Raw genomic sequence first — 15,634 nt, 5'->3', positions numbered from 1 at the left:
TCTGAACGCCATGGGACTGCAAGTCCTCAGTCTGTGTTCTCACAATCTCTTGGACGTCACAGGATTTGGTGCATTCCTTCTCCCTGCGCTGTGTCTTCACCACACACAGCCACAAAGGCAAGCAATTCATCTTTGCTGCAACTGAAGAGAACCTGCACTTTCCATCTTTATTCAGGACAGGGGACAATAGAAAATAGTGCAGAAGAGTGCATAAAGCTAACAGTAAAAAGATCAAGGTTTATTGCATGAGGCTACAAGACGCTGCCTCCAGACACTACCCCTCACTTGTGACCCACCAGCATTTAGCACTGTACATTACAGTGTAACTTCATTTGGAAGAGATCTCTGGCGAATTCTTGTTGGCACTGGAACTGCGCTCACATGATCTCTTCCCCTTCTGGCCAATTTCTAAAATGGCGACTGTAAATAAGAGAAGGAAAGCTGACAGTGAGGGCCGCCGCTTCCAGGACAGGTGGAAAGTGGAATATTTCTTCAATGAAATACGGAATCACTGTGTTTGTCTGATATATCAAGAGACTGTGGCTGTTTATAAGGAATTTAATGTCAAGAGAAACTACCCGTCGAGACATATCACATACGACAAGCTAGGAGGGCATGAACGCAGTGAAAAGTGTAGCTGTTTTAATGTCAGAACAGAGATTTTTCACAAGAGCCCGTTAGTCAAATGAAAATGCCACTAGGGCGAGCTATGAGGTGGCAACATTAATTGCTAAAAACTGCAAATCTTTTGCTGAGGGTGAATTTATCAAAGAATGTGTTATGAAAATGGTTGAGAATATCCGTCCTGAGAGGAAGCAAGGGTTTGCCTGGCTCGTAACACTGTAGTACAGAGAACTGAAGATATTTCATCAGATGTTAAGAGACCATTGATGTCCAAAAGAGTGGATTTTGACTTCTTTTCAATAGCCTGTGATGAAAGCACAGACCTATCTGACACAGCTCAGCTGCTGATTTTTATGAGAGGGGTGGACGATGAAATGTATGTGACTGAAGAGTTACTTGACCTCCAGAGCCTTATGGACCAAACAAGAGGAAAGTATTTGTTTCTTTCTGTTAGTTCCGCCATAGATGACATGAAAATGCCTCGTAACAAAGTTACTGGGATTATTAGTGATGGGGCACCTGCCATGGCTGGTGAACGAAGTGGATTATCAACCCTAATCTGTAACAAGGTGATCGAAGGAGGAGGCAAAGCTATTAAACTCCATTGTATCATTCATCAACAAGTTCTCTGTGCTCATAATCTCAAATATGATCATGTTATGAAACCAGTGCTAAAGACTATTAATTTTATTCACTCTAAAACCCTGTGCCACCTCCAGCTGAATACGAAGATGTTTTATATCACAACCATGTAAGGTGGCTCAGTTGGGGGTCTGCACTGCAGCATTTTTACTTTCTCAGAAAGGAAATTGAAGAATTATTGGAAACAAAGGGACAACCGATGCAAGAACTATCTGATCCATTTTTGGCTGGCTGATTTGGGGTTTTTAGTTGACATAACGAAGTATCTGAATGTACTGAACACGAGTCTTCAGGGGAAAGATGCAGCGGTGAGCCAGCTTTATTCACACCTCAAGGCCTTTGGAACAAAACTGCAACTTTTCCAAAGGCAATTGTCACAAACACAGCCCAATACCATACATTTTCCAGCGTTGCAGGAAATAATGAACAGTTTTGCACAAGACAGTAGCAGTGCACAAACAACCAGGTATGCAGCAGACATCACATCTCTGGCTGAGGAGTTTAAACAGCGCTTTCAGGATTTTGCTGCTATTGAAAAGGAAATCAGCCTTTTCTCCTTCCTCGCCATTCTCTGTTGACCCCAATGATGCTACAGATCAGCTGCAGCTCGAGTTCATTGAGCTGCATTGTGACAGCGAGTTACGCAGTCGTCACCAACAGCTCTCTCTTGTGAACTTCTACCGCCAACTGGATAAGAGCTGGTTTCAAGAGATTCGAACATTGGCTAAGAAAATGCTGAGCTTGTTTGGCTCAACATATTTGTGTGAGAAGACATTCTCTGCTATGAACTTTAACAAGAACCGCGTGAGGACAAGACTAAGTGACTCTCACCTGCATGACATTTTGCAAATCAAAACCACTGCCTTTGAACCAGACCTAACCTATTTGCTGCAGTCCAGATCTCAGCTTCACCCTTCACATTAGTACAGGCAAGTTGTTGTTTTTTTTCAATTGAGATGAATACATTGTAAAATCTCAGTTAATGTCAGTTGGTCTAAATCAGGTATAAATATATTTGGACACAACATGTATACCTGGTGTTATGTTCCTGTTCATATTTTTTTAACTTAAAAGTTGATAGACAACCTTTATTACCAATAATATGTAATGTACTTTACAATGTTCCTGACATATATTTCAGCTTCCTGGATTTTTTTAAATCTGGCTTTCAGATATGAAAGGCAGAGTGATTTAACACCTGTTTAGATTTGTCATCTATGTGACGAAATGAAAGGTATGCCGTTTGCAATAAACGTTGCATAAAATTGTTAATTTGCATTTAATTTTAATGGTTCAAAGTATGTCAGGCAAAATAGTTGGCCCTCACGCATGTTCACTTCATCAAATCTGGCTCTCTTTGAAAAAAGTTTGGACACCCCGATCTAAACTAAGAATGTACTTTTTATGAGCTCATTAAGATTCTAAAGACAACTCTATAAACAAGGAGCTTTCAAACTCTATTGTCTAAATACAACAAGATCAAGATTAAAAAGTTGCCTGGTATTGCTCACTCTTGCCTTAGCTTAAAGGTCAAGAAGATCAAAAGAAACTGGAAGAAGCAGGTTGCACAATATTTTTGGTAATTCTCAAAGCTGCTCTAAAGCAGCAAAGAGCATGCCAAAATGTAAGATTTTGTCCCACTGAGCCACAATTCTGGCACTCCATGAACTGACAAGGGTATATTCATTTTCCCCCTGCTGAGCAGCACATTCCCTCACACCAAGTTCAGTCTAAAAATCAACGTAAAAGAATCAAGAATAACCACTACTCAAAACTTAGTATTTAGTGTATTGGAATATCTTTAGATACGCCCTGAAAGAGTGTGGAAAATTCACCTTCATTGTCAAATGCTACAAACAAGCAACGGACACTCGGGTTCTGTTCCACTTGTGAGCTTCCCAATGGTTGGTCACTGTCTGAAACTGAAGGTTCAGTCAAGAAGGTACTCTGCTTGAACAGAGAGGGGGAGATGCCTATAACCTATCTGAAGTTCCTCTCGCCTCCCCCAAAATCAATTCCAGAGAGACTATGCAGGCTTAGAAGGGGTAACTGCCGTAAAAGTACAAGAAAAAGTACAAGAAAGCACAGTAGGATTTGGGAATCAAAGCCATTAGGATGCACTAAATAGAATCTTGCTCTAATCTGGCACCTGAACTGAAATCTTCAAGGTCTATAGAAATCCAATTTGCCATCAAATTTCAGAATAAAAATAAATGACAAAACAAAATACATCCTGTATATTACACTGGCCAATCTCAAATAGCATTTGCTTTATTGAGGCTTTAAGCAAGGGTGCAAATTAAATCACATCCAAGAGAGTTAATTTAATAATCATGCAACTAATGAGAATTCTTCTTATATGCTTCAAAACAGTGGCCAAAAGCTTCTATGCAGATTTACTATGGTAACAGGGGGTAAGAAAAATCCAACATACGATGCTATTGTAAACACATAATTACATAGTACCATAATGAAGAAATGCCAAATGCAAATATGATTAATAATTTAGCTTTATTGTATATATTTTATTCGACTAAATGGCACTGGAAATTTGAACATCTTGGATTTGCATCTATCAAAAAAAAAAAAAAATGCCTATCTTGATGTTCCAGACCTGGTAAACATATTGTTTTGCCTAAAGTCCTAAACAGACAAAAGAAGAATGAGGCTCCTCATGAGGCCAGAGGAATATCGCCCGGCTGTGAGTGTGAAGGCCGCTCCCTGCAAGGCCCTCTCCACCTGGCCTAGGGGGCGAGGCCCACACTCACCAGCCCTACTGAAGAGTCTCCTCATGAGGCCGGAGGAACATCGCCCGGCTAATGTTTTATTGATTGATTGATTGATTGATTGATTGATTGATTTAATATGCTGTAAACTGCTTTGAGACTTTTATTAAAACTACAAAGCAGTATAGAAATAAATAAATGAAGAAGAAGAAATGCTCTCAGTCCTCAGAAATTAAACATCACTGAACAGACATAAAACATATTCTGAATAAGTAATAATAATAATAATTTATTATTTGTACCCCGCCCATCTGGCTGGGTTTCCCCAGCCACTCTGGGCGGCTTCCAACAAAGATTAAAAATACATTAAAATGTCACACATTAAAAACTTCCCTGAACAGGGCTGCCTTCAGATGTCTTCTGAATGTCAGGTATTTGTTTATCTTTTTGATACAGTGGTACCTCGCAAGACGAATGCCTCGCAAGACGGAAAACCCGCAAGACGAAAGGGTTTTCTGTTTTGGAGGCGCTTCGCAAGACAAATTTCCCTATGGGCTTGCTTCGCAAGAAGAAAGCCCATAGGGAAATCTCCGGGGACCTCTTTTAAATGCTGGTGGTGGGGAGCAAAGCCTTTCCCCCCCTCCGGCCTTCAGAAGAGGTCCAGGAAGGCCGGCGGGGGCCGAAAGGCTTTGCTCCCCACCGCCAGCATTTTAAAAGCAGTCCGGGATAGCAGGGAAGAGCTTCCCGCTATCGCGGACGGAATTTGAAGGCAGGCGGGAGGAGCAAAGACTTTCGCCCCCCGCCCGCCTTCAGAAGAGGTCCTGGACCTCTTCTGAAGGCGGGCGGGGGGCAAAAGTCTTTGCTCCCCCCGCCTGCCTTCCAGGGAGAGCGGAGAAAGGCAGCGCGTTTCTCCGCTGTCCCGGACGGCTTTTGAAGGCACCTCTTCTGAAGCCTGCATCCCGAAGCAGGGGGTGAGCTGCGGAGCCCGCCCCCTGCCTGGGGGAGATGCCGGCAAGCCTTGTGCGCAAGGCTTGGGGTGGCAGCCTGCATCCCGAAGCAGGGGGTGAGCTGCGGAGCCCGCCCCCTGCCTGGGGGAGATGTCGGCAAGCCTTGCGCGCAAGGCTTGGGGCGGCAGCCTGCACCCCGAAGCAGGGGGTGAGCTGCGGAGCCCGCCCCCTGCTTAGGGGAGATGCCGGCAAGCCTTGCGCGCAAGGCTTGGGGCGGCAGCCTGCACCCCGAAGCAGGGGGTGAGCTGCAGAGCCCGCCCCCTGCTTGGGGGAGATGCCGGCAAGCCTTGCGCGCAAGGCTTGGGGCGGCAGCCTGCACCCCGAAGCAGGGGGTGAGCTGCGGAGCCCGCCCCCTGCTTGGGGGACATGCCGGCAAGCCTTGTGCGCAAGGCTTGGGGCGGCAGCCTGCACCCCGAAGCAGGGGGTGAGCTGCGGAGCCCGCCCCCTGCTTGGGGGAGATGCCGGCAAGCCTTGTGCGCAAGGCTTGGGGTGGCAGCCTGCATCCCGAAGCAGGGGGTGAGCTGCGGAGTCCGCCCCCTGCTTGGGGGAGATGCCGGCAAGCCTTGTGCACAAGGCTTGGGGCGGCAGTCTGCATCCCGAAGCAGGGGGTGAGCTGCGGAGCCCGTCCTCTGCTTCGGGGAGATGCCGGCAAGCCTTGTGCGCAAGGCTTGGGGCGGCAGTCTGCATCCCGAAGCAGGGGGTATGCCGGCAAGTCTCCGCCAGCAGCGGCAGCGCTGGCGCTGCTGGCGGAGAGGTCCGCGAAGCCTTGGCCGGACAGCTTTTGAAGGCAGGCGGGGGGAGCAAAGACTTTCGCCCCCGCCAGCCTTCAGAAGAGGTCCAGGACCTCTTCTGAAGGCTGGCGGGGGGCAAAAGTCTTTGTCCCCCTGCCTGCCTTCCCAGGGGCTTTTAAATCGCCCCGACAGCGGAGAAGTCCTCCGCTGTCCCGGGGCGATTTTAAAATGCTGGGGTGGGAAGAAAAGCCCTTGTCCCCCCCCCCCCCAGCCTTCAGAAGAGGTCGGGGGACAGACTGTCCCCGGACCTGGTCTGAAGTCGGTTTCCCTAGGAACGCATTAATTGATTTTCAATGCATTCCTATGGGAAACCGTGCATCGCAAGGAGAAAAACTCGCAAGAAGAAAAAACTTGCGGAACGAATTAATTTCGTCTTGCGAGGCACCACTGTATCTGATGGGAGGGCGTTCCACAGGGCGGGCGCCACTACTGAGAAGGCCCTCTGCCTGGTTCCCTGTCGCTTTGCTTCTCGCAGTGAGGGAACTGGCAGAAGGCCCTCGGAGCTGGACCTCAGCGTCCGGGCAAAACGATGGGGGTGGAGATGCTCCTTCAGGTATACTGGGCCGAGGTCGTTTAGGACTTTAAAGATCAGCAACAACACTTTGAATTGTGCCCGGAAACGTACTGGGAGCCAATGTAGATCTTTCAGGACCGGTGTTACGTGGTCTCGGCGGCCGCTCCCAGTCACCAGTCTAGCTGCTGCGTTCTGAATTAGTTGTGGTTTCCGGGTCACCTTCAAAGGTAGCCCCACGTACAGCGCATTGCAGTAGTCCAAGGGGGAGATAACCAGAGCATGCACCACTCTGGCAAGACAGTCCGTGGACAGGTAGGGTCTCAGCCTGTGAACCAGATGGAGCTGAAAGGCAGCTGTCCTGGACACAGAATTGACCTGCGCCTCCATGGATAGCTGTGAGTCCAAAATGACTCCCAGGCTGCGCACCTGGTCCTTCAGGGGCACAGTTGCCCCATTCAGGAGCAGGGAGTCCTCCACACCCGCCCGACCCCTGTCCCCCAAGAACAGTACTTCTGTCTTGTCAGGATTCAACCTCAATCCATTAGCCGCCAGCCATCCTCCAACCGCCTCCAGGCATAAGAGTGTTTTACAAACAAAATCTTAGAACACTATTAGAAATCTCCTAGGTACTATTGGTAAACAGATCAACAAAGTTCTCTCAAAAGACTTACTTATAAAAATAAAAGAACAAGGGCCAAACAATTAAATGAAGTATTTTTCAAGGAAAGATATATGGCACATGAGACAACACTTACCCTGAGTACCCACAAGTACCATTGGGATTTCATTAGTGTTGCGATAGTTTGCCATACGGCTATAGTGGTGGTACACGGTTTGGAAGCTAATTTCATCCTCTAGGCTGAAGACAAATATAACAGCATCTACCCACGTGGCAAACTGCAGGAAAAGAACATGGATAAACAATTCTTGTTGATATTTTTGAAAACACCAGACTCTTAACATGAGAGATATTTAGCAGGCAGCACTTCTTTACATCTATATCCCATCTTTCATCCAAGGAGCTCAAGATAGTGTCCATGGTTCTTCTCCCCATTTGTATCATCACAACAACCTGGTGAAGTAGGTCAGGCTTAAATAGCCCAAAGTCACCCAATGAGCTGAATGGGATTTGAACCTTTTTCTAGGGTTGCCATATTTCCAAAAGTAAAAAACCAGGACACCCCAAAATTGTTGAGCTTTTTATACCCGATTTTTATGCGATTTTTTGGTGAAAACTCCTTATGTAACCATTGGCTAAAAGCCTGTAATTCTGCATGACAATCCCAGTTAGGTTTCTCAGAGCAGCGCTTGGGGGTCTTGAGCAGCCAATCCTGTGCCACATACACACGGACCCAGCGCTGCTTATCTTGTCACAGCTGAAGGCGAAGTGCAATGCCTAGCAATGCCTAATTTTTTATTATTATTATTATTATTATTATTATTATTATTATTATTATTATTATTATTATTATTATTATTTATACCCTGCCCTCCCCAGCCAAGGCCGGGCTCAGAGCGGCTTACAAGCTATAATAAAAACAAATTGAATGATTACAACTTAAAAACAAAATTAAAATACAACATTAAAATATGGAAACATTAAAACATTAAAATGTAGCCTCATCGCAGGAGGAGAAGGAAAGGAAAAAAGAAAGAAAGGGAGGGAGGGAATCAAATTGGCTCCAAGCCAAAGGCCAGGCGGAACAACTCTGTCTTACAGGCCCTGTGGAAAGAAATCAGATCCTGCAGGGCCCTGGTCTCATGAGGCAGAGCGTTCCACCAGGCCGGAGCCAGAGTTGAAAAGGCTCTGGCTCTGGTTGAAGCCAATCTAACTTCCTTAGGGCCCGGGACCTCTAGGGTTTTCCTATTTATGGACCTTGAGGCTCTCCGTGGGGCATACTGGGAGAGGCGGTCCCGTAGGTACGAGGGTCCTAGGCCGTGAAGGGCTTTAAAGGTCAAAAGCAGCACCTTAAATCTGACCCTGTACTCTACTGGGAACCAGTGCAGTTTAAAAAGCACTGGGTGAATATGCTCCCATGGCAGAGACCCTGTGAGGAGCCTCGCTGCAGCATTCTGCACCCTCTGGAGTTTCTGGGTCAGCTTCGAGGGCAGCCCCGCGTAGAGCGAATTACAGTAGTCAAGCCTGGAGATGAATCTGGGCAAGGGGGCGCATAAAGATGTTAAAAAGCATCGGGGAGAGAATTGCGCCCTGCGGCACTCCACACACCAAGGAATGGCGCAACGACATTTCTCTCCCTAGTGCCACCCTCTGTCCCCGACCAGAGATAAAAGAGCAAAGCCAGTTACGGGCTATGCCCTGTATCCCCACGTCTGCGAGGCGGTGGTCCAGAAGATCATGATTGACCATGTCAAAGGCTGCTGACAAGGCTCCGCCTCAATCCAGTTGTCTACGGAGATCATGTATGTAATCCTTTCAACTGTATCCACCACCACTAGTCAATCCACAACAGAGGACTATCTAAACACATATACACTTGCAGTCTATGCCGCTTTGGGAGCAAAATCAGTGTAGCAGCTTTAACTCTGAATGTGGAAACTCAGATTGAAACCCCCATTCAGTCTTGAAGCTCCATCTCTTGGCCTACTCTACCTCACAAGAGCTTCCTTTTGATACAGTGGAGAAGGAAATCTTGTATACAGTCGTACCTTGGTTCTCGAATGTAATCCGTTCCAGAAGTCTGTTTGACTTCCAGAAACGTTTGAAAACCAAGGTGTGGCTTCCAATTGGCTGCAGGAGCTTCCTGCACTCAATCGGAAGCCACGTAAGCCACGTCGGACCTTTGGCTTCCAAAAAACATTCGCAAACCAGAACACTTACTACCGAGTTTGCAGCGTTCGGGAGAACCAAGGTATGACTGTACTTCCTCAGCAAATCAGAAGAGTGAAACAGAAATGTGCTACTAGAATAATGCCAGGACAGCATGTCATGTTATGTAACTCTTAATAACACCCTGAAACATACCGAACACACATGCTCTAGAACAGTGTTTCCCAACCTTTTTTGGGCAAAGGCACACTTGTTTGATGAAAAAAATCTCGAGGCACACCACCATTACAGCCCCGTGACGTCAGTGCGCAGCGTCACGCCGGGAGGGACGCACGAAAGTGTAAGTTTCAATTTTTTCCCCTCCCCCTTGCCGGGGAACCTCCAAGCTTTGGGGGTGGGGGTGGGGAGGAGGCAGCAAAGTGAGGCAGGAAGGAGAGCGCGGCTTGGCTGGGTGAGCTTTGGCAGGGGCAGGGAATGAGAGCTGCGAGGCGGGCGCTGCGGACGGAGGCGCTGCCCGCCGAGCTCGCAGGCAGGCAGACGGCGAGAGCCCCGCGATGGGCGGCCTCTCCTCGCCGCCGCCGCCCCGCCTCTCGCCGCCCGACTCGCCCGCCTCCCTCCAGGCAACATCTCGCGGCACACCAGGCAACATCTCGCGGCACACTAGTGTGCCGCGGAACAGTGGTTGGGAAACACTGCTCTAGAACCATATGATTGTGAGCATTAATACAAAGGCATGGATCCTAAGTTAACTTAAGAAAATTCAAGGGAGGGAATTTTCCTGTTGCCAATGTCCCTTTGGAGTGGCTTTTTGGTGGTACAGGTACTTGCACGATGGAAGTGTTCCCTCCCGGTACATCTAAGCCAACTGGTTTGGTTCTAGAACTACACAACAACCCTTTGTTTTAGAAGAGGAAACAGTGTTACACCTGCACTTTGATGCTGAACACACTTATATTAAGATGGCAATTGATAGTTCAGTGGTGATCACAATAGTTCCAGATTACAGGATTCAAATGAACCAGAGTAAATTATTACTGTAGGAGGAATAGCGAAGCAAGGCAGCCTGGGTTAAACCCTTATTTTGATAAAACTGAAAGTATCTGCCAAAAAAATGAAGGGGAAGGGGGGGTGTCCCAAAATAAAGGAACAATCAACAAACATGGTATTAGTTTTCTGATCAATCCATATCCTAAGGTTCTAGCCATACATGGCCTCCACTTAGGAGGCCCAACATTTCAAGATCAGAATAAAACACTGCTCTACTCGGTAAATGTGTAGAAGACTTTATTAAACATCCTGTTCCTTTCATGCATGTTGCATGCTTTATATGTGCATATTGATCTAGTATGACTGAACGACTTTAGTCAAAAGTTTGTTATATACAGCTACAGTGGTACCTTGGGTTACAAACACTTTGGGTTACAGACTCTGCTAACCCAGAAGTAGTACCTTTGGTTCAGAACTCCGTCCCAGGATGAGAACAGAAATCGTGCTCCGGCAGCACAGCAACAGCGGGAAGCTCCACTAGCTGGAACGAATTAAGTTTGTAACCAGAGGTACCACTGTATTCACCGAAACATGCTATACAGTGGTATCTCAGGTCAAGTACTTAATTCATTCTGGAGGTCCATTCTTAACCTGAAACTGTTCTTAACCTGAAGCACCACTTTAGCTAATGCTGCCACACCGCCAGTGCCCAATTTCTGTTCTCATCCTGAAGCAAAGTTCTTAACCTGAAGCATTATTTCTGGGTTAGCAGAGTCTGTAACCTGAAGCATATGTAACCTGAAGTGTATGTAACCTGAGGTACCACTGTAGTGGTGTTGGAAATAAACTTAAGTCAAAGATAAAATTAAAAGATAAATACTAATTTCTTAATTTATAGGAAGTTATTTTATCCCAAATATTCTGTGTCATTGAAAAAAACTGATATCTTTATGACATAATTACAGTATACAGTGGTACCTCAGGTTACATACGCTTCAGGTTACATACGCTTCAGGTTACACACTCCGCTAACCCAGAAATAGTGCTTCAGGTTAAGAACTTTGCTTCAGGGTGAGAACAGAAATCGTGCTCTGGCGGTGTGGCAACAGCAGGAGGCCCCATTAGCTAAAGTGGTGCTTCAGGTTAAGAACAGTTTCAGGTTAAGAACAGACCTCTGGAACGAATTAAATACTTAACCTGAGGTACCACTGTATTTAAGATAGATCAGGAATAGATTCATGTCCCAAGAAATAACACTATCCCATAAATTAACCAATACTATACATTCAAAGTTGAAATTTCCATTAAGTACAGTCATGAATATATTTCATTTTTAGATATAGAATAATGCATACAGATCACAAATAAATGGTTAGCAATTACATCAAACCCAGAGGAAGAAATTTATCTACCATGATAAAGTTAGGAATTATGCCAGATCTTTTGATCAAATCCCTGTTAACCCTGTAATATTATTTCACTGGCTTATCTGAGAGCAACCACTGTTGATAGGAAGGTGTTACTGAAGGGGAAAAGGTAAGGAAGAACAAACAACAGCTAGTTTTCTCCCTCAACTTTAACCCATTCTCTTTCAAAATTATTGCTAGGAGCCAGATCCAGTCCTAGCTCTGACCAATACAAGTGATCAGGGGAATCACTGAACCCAATCTCAAAACACCAGGGCTCCTAAGATCTGAAACCGGAGCACTCCCAGGTGCTTTCCACCAGACTCCATGAACTATGCTAGCCTGCCAGTCCAGTGGATCTCCTGTGACTGTTGTACCACCACTCTCTCCACCAACTTACACAAGAAGCTTGTATTTGTGACTGGGCAATAGCTGCTATAAATCCCAGGATCCAGGGTAGCTTCTTCAGGAGTAGAAATGCTACCAATTGTTTAAAATCAGTAGGCACAGCTTAGTAGGAGCTCTCCATGGTGCTGCAACAGCCCACTGCATTCTTCCACAGGATCAGTACAGAATATTATTTTTTTAAAAAAAAAAACAACAACCACCAAACACTAGCATATGCTGGACTGGGTAATATACCAGTTGGTACCATCCCCCTACTGTATGTATTTGGACTTACGTCAAATATCAAGTGACATTTTAGAATGTACACCATTCTGTTATTAGGAGTGTGATAGCAAATACTGATATGCAGTGGCTGATTTCAGATATCAAGGATTTAGGACAGGGATGGGGGATTTCCCCCAACCCATGCCAAACTGTTTCTCAATTGGCATCACAGGGTGACCTCAGCTCATGGATGAGGAGGCAGGTTTCAGTCCTATTGACCCCTGAAGCCAGCAGGAGTATAGACTGTGTTATCAGATGATGTGCTGAGGGTGCATGCATTCTACAATCTTTAACACAACTCAAACCATAAATATCCAGCTTGCATAAAGAACTACTCTTGGTTAATTACATTTCCTAATCAAAAAAGCACCTTGCATACAAAGAAACTTCTCAATGCCCCCCCAAGTGTTTTGATTTGGGTTTTTTACAGAAGCAACAATAGATATGCACAATTCAATTGTGACACCCATGCTTTGTCAAGGCTGGTATCCACCACAGTATAACTAGTTACTTTTAGTATATTTCTGCAGTGCAGTGGTTACTTATAGTCAACATCCAGTAAACTGGATGTTTACTGTGTGTTTTTATTGCACTGCTATGTAGAATCTCAGTTTTTGTGTATTAAAATGCCATTCTGTTATAGACTGGATTTTTTCACATCCTGTTTCTTGACATATGTGTCTGTCATTTTACAAGCATAACATATATTTTGGTACGTAATTACAATACTGCTTTTTGTCCTTATTTGTAGGTCCTTGTCATTTATTTATTTAGCCACCCTTTATCTGAAGATGACATGACAGTTTAAAATATAAATACAAAAACAAAAAAATACATTAACAACAAACAAAAACAATGACCACTCCCACACACACACACACACACAGTTTGAAAGGCCATAGGTTGTTTAATCAGTCAAAGGCCTGAGAGAAGAGGAATGGTTTTGCCTGGCACTTAAAGATATGTAACAAAGGCATCAGTTGAAGTCCCCTTGAACTAGCAGTCTGGGAATTCTCAACACCACCTCCAAAACCAGTTCTCTCAGCTCAGATAGGGAGACTGCTAGGCAGCAAGGTAGGCGGTAAAATAACAAAATCTGTAATCTGACCCAATTGCCCTGTGCCAAAAACACATAGACCCCTTCCCCTCAACTGGAAAGAGAGAAAAAGAGAGAGAGAGACCAACTGAACTCTGCTCACTCACCCAGGTCTCAGTGATATACATCAGATCATGGATGAGTCTTATTCAGAGCTGAACAGGCATTCAACAGCAGCTACCTCAGGTTCAAAGGCTGGCTGATAAAACAACTGCAATTCCTCAGATTGGAGGAAGGGCTGGCACAAGGCAGTCACTAACTGCCTGTGTGATGTGCCCTTTACACAGCCTGCCCACCTCTCAACTCATAGCTCCTCCTAACCCCAAACCACTGTAATCCCCTCACAGCCTACATAGCTCCTTTCCTCCAAGACACATCTCCTTTTCCTCAACAAAAACAAATAGCTACAAAAACCAACACAAATTATGAACAGTTAGAACAGCTAAAACAATGGCCCTATTATGAACTTTCACATATTGTTTGAGATTTAGAGCTTGGTAGATCAGAGGAATGCTGTGGATGCAGTGTATCTTGATTTAAGTATGGCGTTTGATGAAGTCCCCCGTGATCTTATTATGGAGAAGCTGGTAAATTGTGGACTGGATAGCTGTTAGGTAGATTTGTAGCTGGTTGACTGACCAAACCCAAATAGTGCTCACTAACTTCTTCCTCATCTTGGAGAAAAGTGACAAGTGGTTCCTTCTGGGCCCATTGTTGTTCAACATCTTTATAAACAACTTGGATAAAGGAGTGGAGGGGATGCTCATCAAATTTGCAGATTACACCAAACTGGGAGCGGAGGCCAATGTCACAGAAGGCAGAATCGGGGTTCATGATTACTTTAACAGATTGAAGAACTGAGCCAAAACTAACAAAATGAAATTCAATAGGAACAAATACAAGGTTCTACACTTAGGCAGAAAAAAACCATCTGCACTAATATAAAATGGGGGACACCTGGCTTACCAGTAATACATGTGAAAAGGATTTAGGGGTCGTAGACCACAAGCTGAAAAATGAAACAACAGTGTGATGCAGCGGCAAAGAAAAAGCTAATGCTATTCTAGGCTGCATCAACAGAAGTATGGTGTTCTGATCAAGGGAAGTAACAGAGCCACTCTATTCCGCCTTGGTCAGGGCACACCTGGAATACTGTGTCCAATTCTGGCTACAATATTGACAAACTGGAATGTATGCAAAGGAGGGCGACCAAGATGATTGAGGGTCTGGAAACCAAGTCTCATGAGGAACCGATAAGGGAGTTGGGTATGTTTAGCCTGGAAAAGAGGAGACTGAGAGAAGATATTATAGCCATCTTCAAATATCTAAAGGGCTGTCACATGGAAGATGAAGCGAGCTTGTTTTCTCCTGCTCTAGAGGGTAGGACTTGAACCAATGGATTCAAGTTACAAGGAAGGAGATTCTGACTGAACATCAGAAATAACTTTCTGACAGAAAGAGCTGTTCATCAGTGGAACGGTCTCCCTTTGGAGGTGGTGGATGTTTTAAAGCAGAGGTAGGGTGGCCATCTGTCATAGATTCCTGCATTACAGGAGATTGGATTAGATGACCCTTGGGGTACCAACCCTACCATTCTATGATATCTTAAGCTCCTTAAATAGGGTCAATGCCAAAATATGGGACATGACTCATACTCATTCTCTCTTATGTTTATTGGGTATTTAATTTGTATGCTATTATGACACGTTTGTGTCTGTGCACACCTGAAAATACACTTGAAAAGAGTTGAACAACAAAAAGAGGGTGCAGAAGCAGAGCACAAACAGGCCCAGGGGGAAGCATTGTGATGGCTAAGAAAATCATATAATATCTGCTCTTCAGATCATTAATCTGCAGAGCAGAAGGTTGAACGTATCCAAACCTATAGTATTACTAGACTGGTTCTGCTGCTGGAGGTTATGCTCCTACTGGCAAATTCAGGGGCTTTTTAGTGGGAAACAGGCTATGAGGGCTGGTTCTGGTGTAGCTTATGAAAGAACTTTTTTTTTTTTACAGCACTGAGCAAGCACTGATTCCACCCGTTTACACTCTGGCATAACGGTGTGGCATTTGTCACCAATTTTCCATTCTGTTAATATCACTTAAACAGTGTGCTCACCTGTGCCTCAGGAGGACCACCTTCATCTCTAATCAGCAGCAGGTAACTCTGTCCATCAACTACTATCTCCTTCTTGAATCTCCCACCTGTCACACAAAACAACTAGTTACAGAACAGTTACAAACACAGAATAATAAAGGCTTTTCTTGAGGAAAACTACTCCTACTCATCTGAAACATGTTGTGGCATTACAGCTATTAATATTTTACTGAATGCTTCAGAGACGATAACAAATAAAGACATGTTCCAGTGTGCATTTATA

General features: G+C 45.1%; 1 protein-coding gene across 7 annotated transcripts in view; it reads right to left on the bottom strand.

The window, feature by feature from the left end:
* Positions 1 to 15,634, bottom strand: part of AGAP1 (ArfGAP with GTPase domain, ankyrin repeat and PH domain 1) — a 326,092-nt gene that overhangs the window by 264,099 nt on the left and 46,359 nt on the right. For all 7 annotated transcript variants that reach the window (XM_081203561.1, XM_081203562.1, XM_081203565.1 and 4 more), the window contains 2 exons: positions 15,373 to 15,458; positions 7,060 to 7,201 (listed from right to left, as the gene is read on the bottom strand). In XM_081203561.1, coding sequence (XP_081059687.1) covers positions 7,060 to 7,201; positions 15,373 to 15,458 — 228 coding nt within the window. The remainder of the gene's footprint in view (positions 1 to 7,059; positions 7,202 to 15,372; positions 15,459 to 15,634) is intronic.

This window comes from Podarcis bocagei (genome assembly GCF_964188305.1).
Source record: "Podarcis bocagei genome assembly, chromosome: 1".
Taxonomy (NCBI): Eukaryota; Metazoa; Chordata; class Lepidosauria; order Squamata; family Lacertidae; genus Podarcis; species Podarcis bocagei.
Note: the sequence above shows the minus strand (reverse complement) of the source record. Positions and strands in the feature narration are given on the sequence as shown.